The sequence below is a fragment of the Terrapene carolina genome, unplaced genomic scaffold (assembly GCF_002925995.2).
Source record: "Terrapene carolina triunguis isolate 2854851 unplaced genomic scaffold, T_m_triunguis-2.0 Scaffold20948, whole genome shotgun sequence".
Taxonomy (NCBI): domain Eukaryota; kingdom Metazoa; phylum Chordata; order Testudines; family Emydidae; genus Terrapene; species Terrapene triunguis.
In genome coordinates, this window is record NW_020685299.1 from 1 (window position 1) to 5,263 (window position 5,263).

A 5,263-nucleotide genomic window follows, 5' to 3' on the forward strand; every position below is an offset into this window, starting at 1 on the left:
GATGGTTGGTAGCAGGGTTGTAAGTCAGGTGGGTGAGATTGTGCATCATACAACTTGTGGGCCCTAAAGGTCAGCTACAAATTCCTGAGGGAAGAGACCATTATGTGGCTTATTTCCTTAGCTTTCAGTTCCCTTTTGTTCCTCCTGGCTGGGGGCCTGTAGCTGGCAGTGTTCCTGCAATGTGTATGGACTGGGAGCCCTTTGCCCTAAGCCAGGTCTTGGGGACAGGGTCAGAGAGGACAACAGCTAAGTGAGGTGACAGGATAAGCCCCTGTGTTAGCTGGGAAGTCGGGATGCTGGGTAGATGCCAGGGAGGTTTTTGTAGCTCACTGTGAAGAAGCTAAATGGCAGATCTTCTATTATCTGGCTATGAAGCTGAACACTGAAGGTGAGTCTAACATACGCTCTGCATGACAATTTTGATCACTACACCTTGAAGCTGTTTAGCTAAGCTGCTAGGCAGTGTCATCGTAGAATTGTAGATTCACAGAAGATTAGGGTTGGAAGAGACTGCAGAGATCATCTAGTTCAACCCCCTGCTTAAAGCAGGACCAACCCCAACTAAATCATCCCAGCCAGGGCTTTGTTAAGCCTGACCTTAAAATCCTCTAAGGATAGAGATTCCACCACCTCCCTAGGGAACCCATTCCAGTGCTTCACCACCCTCCTAGTGAAATAGTGTTTCCTAATTTCCAACCTAGAACTCCCCCACTGCAACTGGAGACCACTGTTCCTTGTTCTGTCATCTGCCACCACTGAGAACAGCCGAGCTCCATCCTCTCTGGAACCAGGGCCAGCTCCAGCATTTGTGCCACCCCAAGTAAAACAAAAACAAAAACAAAAAGCCGCTATCGCGATCGGCGGCGGCAATTGGAAAAAAAAAAAAAACCCGCGATCGGCGGCGGCAGTTCAGCGGCAGGTCCTTAGCTCCTAGAGGGAGTGAGGGACCTGCTGCCCCCAAATTGCTGCAGGTGCCGCACCTCTCCCTTGGTTGCCCCAAGCACTTGCTTGTTAAGCTGGTGCCTGGAGTCGGCCCTGTCTGGAAACGCCTTTCAGGTAGTTGAAGGCTGCTATCAAATCCCCCCTCACTCTTCTCTTCTGAAGACTAAATCAGTCCAGTTCCCTCAGCCTCTCCTCGTAAGTCATGTGCCCCAGCCCCTGAATCATTTTCATTGCCCTCCACTGGACTCTCTCCAATTTGTCCACATCCTTTTGTAGTGGGGGGCCCAAACTGAATGCCATACTCCAGACGTGGCCTTACTAGGGCCAAATATCGGGGATAATCACTTCCCTCGATCTGCTGGCAATGCTCCTACTAATGCAGCCCAATATGCCATTAGCCTTCTTGGCAAGGTCACACTGCTGACTGATATGCAGCTTCTCATCCACTGAAATCCCAAGGTCCTTTCTGCAGAACAGCTGCTTAGCCAGTCGGTCCTCAGCCTGTAGCAGTGCATGGGATTCTTCCTTCCTAAGTACAGGACTCTGACTTGTCCTTGTTGAACCTCATCAGATTTCTTTTGGCCCAATCCTCCAAATTGTCTTGGTCACTCTGGACCCTATCCCTACCTTCCAGCATATCTACCTCTCCCCCCAGCTTTAAGACAGGATGTAGATCCAACTGAATAAATCATTGTCTGTGATGCTGGAGAGGGAGCTTCACCTTACCCGTGAAATCACAGGTTTCCACCATAAAACAATGAGGCTCATCCTGCAGCACAGTGGGGGATGGTGTTGTGGACTTATGATGATCCTCTGGCTGGGTCCCTGTCATGACCCTGTGGCCCATGGAGATGGGCAAAGAGAGAGCAGACCACCGGTTTGGTGATTGTACCGGTGGCACGGTGCAACCCACGTCTATCTCCAGAAAGGGAAAGGGAGCTGGAGGGAAGTGAGCAGCCCCTAAAGTGTCAGGGAGGAAGGACAAAAAAACAGCCCCCTGAGATTCATCCAAGGAGAGGGGAAATGAGACAACTCCTGGACAGAAGCAGTATGGAAGATGGAGAGGACAAAAATGAATAGGACTTCTCTCCCCCTCTCCCCCCACAGCTCCTGCCTCCACTCTGTCGGTGCGGCTAGGGCTTGGGGCAGCCTTAACTGAGGGCTTCTTCTGCTGCTGCAGCCGGGTGACCCGGGCTCTTTCCCTCACCCGGCGGCTCCTACTGGGGTTGGAGGCTTGAACTCCTGACACCTGAAGCTGAGGAACCCCGGACTCGGGGCTTCTGCCCCCTTCTGCTGAGCTGCTCCACATAAATCACATCCTGATTGCCATGTTCTTTTTCTCCCTCTGCAGCCCCTGGCATTGGGCACTGTCAGAAGACAGGCTACTGGGCTACATCGACCATTGGTTTTTCCCAGTATGGCCATTCTGATCTTCTTATTTAGACCCCAGATGTATCTGCCTCCTGCTGTAACCCACTCTACCCCACTCCCCTCCCAGAGCCGAGATAGATCCCAGGACTCCTGACAGGGTCTCTCTCTCCACAGAGTTAGAAACAAATTGAGAATAAACATTAAAATGTTAACACTAACCAGTGCCACTTAAGTGACTTGCCATAAGATGTGAAAACATATTCGTTTTAGAGATGACTGGGTCGCAGCTCAAAAGGGGAGGGGAAGACAGGAGCAAGTGAAGGGGAAGGGCCTTGGGAGAAGACACACAGCAGGGTCGAGGGTTGACAGAAGAGATGGGGCAAGATTGCAATTCCAGGGATCCAGCTACCAGCAATTAGAAAGGTGGCAACCCATTGTAGTATACATAGACTGACTCCCCAGGTCATCACATTGACACAGCACAGTAAGGACAGGAAAGGGTTTAATGTCTTTCTGTCTGTCCAGTAAGTGATTCAGGGAAGAGGCCCCAGCACCATGGACCAGCCAGCTCTGCACAGAGCTCAATCTGAGAGCCAGAGCAGAAGAAGAAAATATTTAGGTCCATTTATGAGTAAATAGCTGGAGCAGCCTGTCCCGGATCTGTTTGGTCCTCACCCCGTAAATGATGGGGTGTAGCACAGGGGGCACCAGGTAGTACAGACAGTTAATGAGAAGAAGGAAGTGCAGTGGCACATTGTGGCCAAACCGCTGAATGAGGGAGGAGAAGAAATCTGGGACATACAAAGCTAAGATGGCACAAACATGAGAGATGCAGGTCCCAAAAGTTTTGAGCCGGGCATCCTTTGTGGGGAGGCGGAAGATGGCCCGGAGGATCAGAGTATAGGACATGGATATAAAAAACACGTCCATTCTAATCTGAGAGAAAAGATCAAACAGGCCATAGTAACTACTGATGCGGATGTCACCGCAGGCCAGCTTCACCACAGCTATATGCCCACAATAGAAATGGGGGATGATGTTGCTTCTGCAATATGGCCACCGCATGGCCAGGAAGGGATAGGGTAATGCGAGTATGCCACAGCGCAGCACCACAGCCAGGATTATCTTGGCCACAGCAGAGTTTGTCGGGATTGTGGAATACCTCAGAGGATTGCAGATGGCCACGTAGCGATCAAAAGCCATGGCCACGAGGATTCCAGACTCCATCCCAGAGAAGGAGAGAACGAAGTACATCTGAGTGAGGCAGGCACTGAAACTGATCTCCCTGGAATTGAACCAGAAGATGCTCAGCATTTTCGGTATGGTGGATGTGGACATGACCAGGTCGGTGACGGCCAGCATGCAGAGGAAATAGTACATGGGTCCGTGGAGGCTCGGCTCCCTCTTCACGATGAACAGGATAGTGAAGTTCCCCAACACGGCTATGGCATATATAATGCAGAAGGGGATGGAGATCCAGAGATGGGCTGCCTCTAGGCCAGGAATGCCAAGAAGGATGAAGGTGGAGGAGTTCTTGAAGTTAGTTGTGTTCGAATCTGACATAGCGTAGGGGAGAAAGTGCCAACTCGGAGGCATAAGGATGTCCTCTTCATTTACTGTATGTTCCCCTGAGTTTTTGTGTACGTTAATATGAGATACTGCATGCAGTAGTGGAGGCTGTTCACATGGGAGAAGCAGATTGATCACTCTTCACACAATGATTTATGACATTTTCATTATTCTGAGAAAATAACTATGAACAATGACCCTAGTAAATACAATTCCATATTTTTGTTGTGCTCCCTGAATTAATATTTTCTACACTTTTTGGTGGGGGGACCTTAAGAGGCACCAGCAGGAAACACAAGTGTGGATACTGGTTATCCATCATAGTTCCTTAATGCAAGCTAGGATAGGGAGTCTATATTGAAGGGAGTTACCCATTCATCCAGTTGCTCGAAATCAGAGAGGGGAAAAAACAAACTTTTGCACAGACATGCGCTGAAAGAAGCATCCCAACTAGAACATACCTCAGGGAAAAGACCTGGGCGCCATTGATAGCACCTCAAGAGAAACACCTGCTCATTCCCAGCAGTGGACAAAACAAAACAATGTTCAGATCTCTAAGATATGGGATGGAGCATAACATGTTCGGGATATGTGTTCAGTTTTGGTCACTCAGTCTCTACTAAGGATTGAAAAGTCTGGGACTCTTTAGTTTACACAAGAGACAAAGAAGAGAGCATATGATATAGGAGAGGAAAATAAAAAATGAAACTGATTTACATTCAAAAGGACAGTTCCCAACCAGTACTATCGATAGACACTTAGTTCTCCAAGAGGACTAATTCCCCAAAGCTGGGGAAAATTGTCAGCAAAACTGATTGGGAGGAAAAATTTAGACAAAAAAATATGAATGAATATTGGTAATTCTTTGATAACAGTTTATTAGATAGCAAAAAACTCATGATTCCACAGTCAAGAAAGTGAACAACTTTCGGAACAATCTCATTTATTGGTAAAGTGAAGGCAGCATTTAGGGGGAGGGAAGCAATATGTAACAAAGAGGAAAAAGGGAAAATAGCGAGCCAAGAATAGAAATCAGAAGTTAAGAAAATGTATCAGGAACATTAAGACATCAGGGAAAGCTCCAAGTTTGGCAGGGCTATGGATTACAAAAAGGAGGTTATTATGTATATTAAGAACAAATGTAATCCTAGACAAGATTTTTGTCAATTCCTGTGTTAAATGTAAAGTCTTAAAAAATAAAGGGAAAGGGTTTTTTTTATAAAAGAATTGAGAAGGTTAAGAAACAATGGAAAACCTGGTATGGGATTAGTTCAAAGAAAAATCTAGAAATGTAGATTTTATGAGAGTACACATTGGTTGATCATGGATTCACATTTGGTGGATCAAGGGAACAGTGCAGATGCAACGTACCTTGATTTCT

The 5,263-nt window shown here is 47.5% G+C and overlaps 1 protein-coding gene across 1 annotated transcript; it reads right to left on the bottom strand.

Moving 5' to 3' along the window:
- Nucleotides 1-2,928: 2,928 nt before the first annotated feature.
- On the bottom strand, nucleotides 2,929-3,876 carry LOC112124276 (olfactory receptor 52E4-like). Its single transcript, XM_024222792.2, has one exon. It carries the CDS (start codon nucleotides 3,874-3,876, stop codon nucleotides 2,929-2,931), a length of 948 nt encoding a protein of 315 aa, XP_024078560.1.
- Between the last annotated feature and the right edge of the window lie 1,387 nt (nucleotides 3,877-5,263).

Bases quoted from the DNA above. Each gene is read 5' to 3' on its own strand.
- LOC112124276 (XM_024222792.2), bottom strand. From the start codon at position 3,876: ATGTCAGATTCGAACACAACTAACTTCAAGAACTCCTCCACCTTCATC.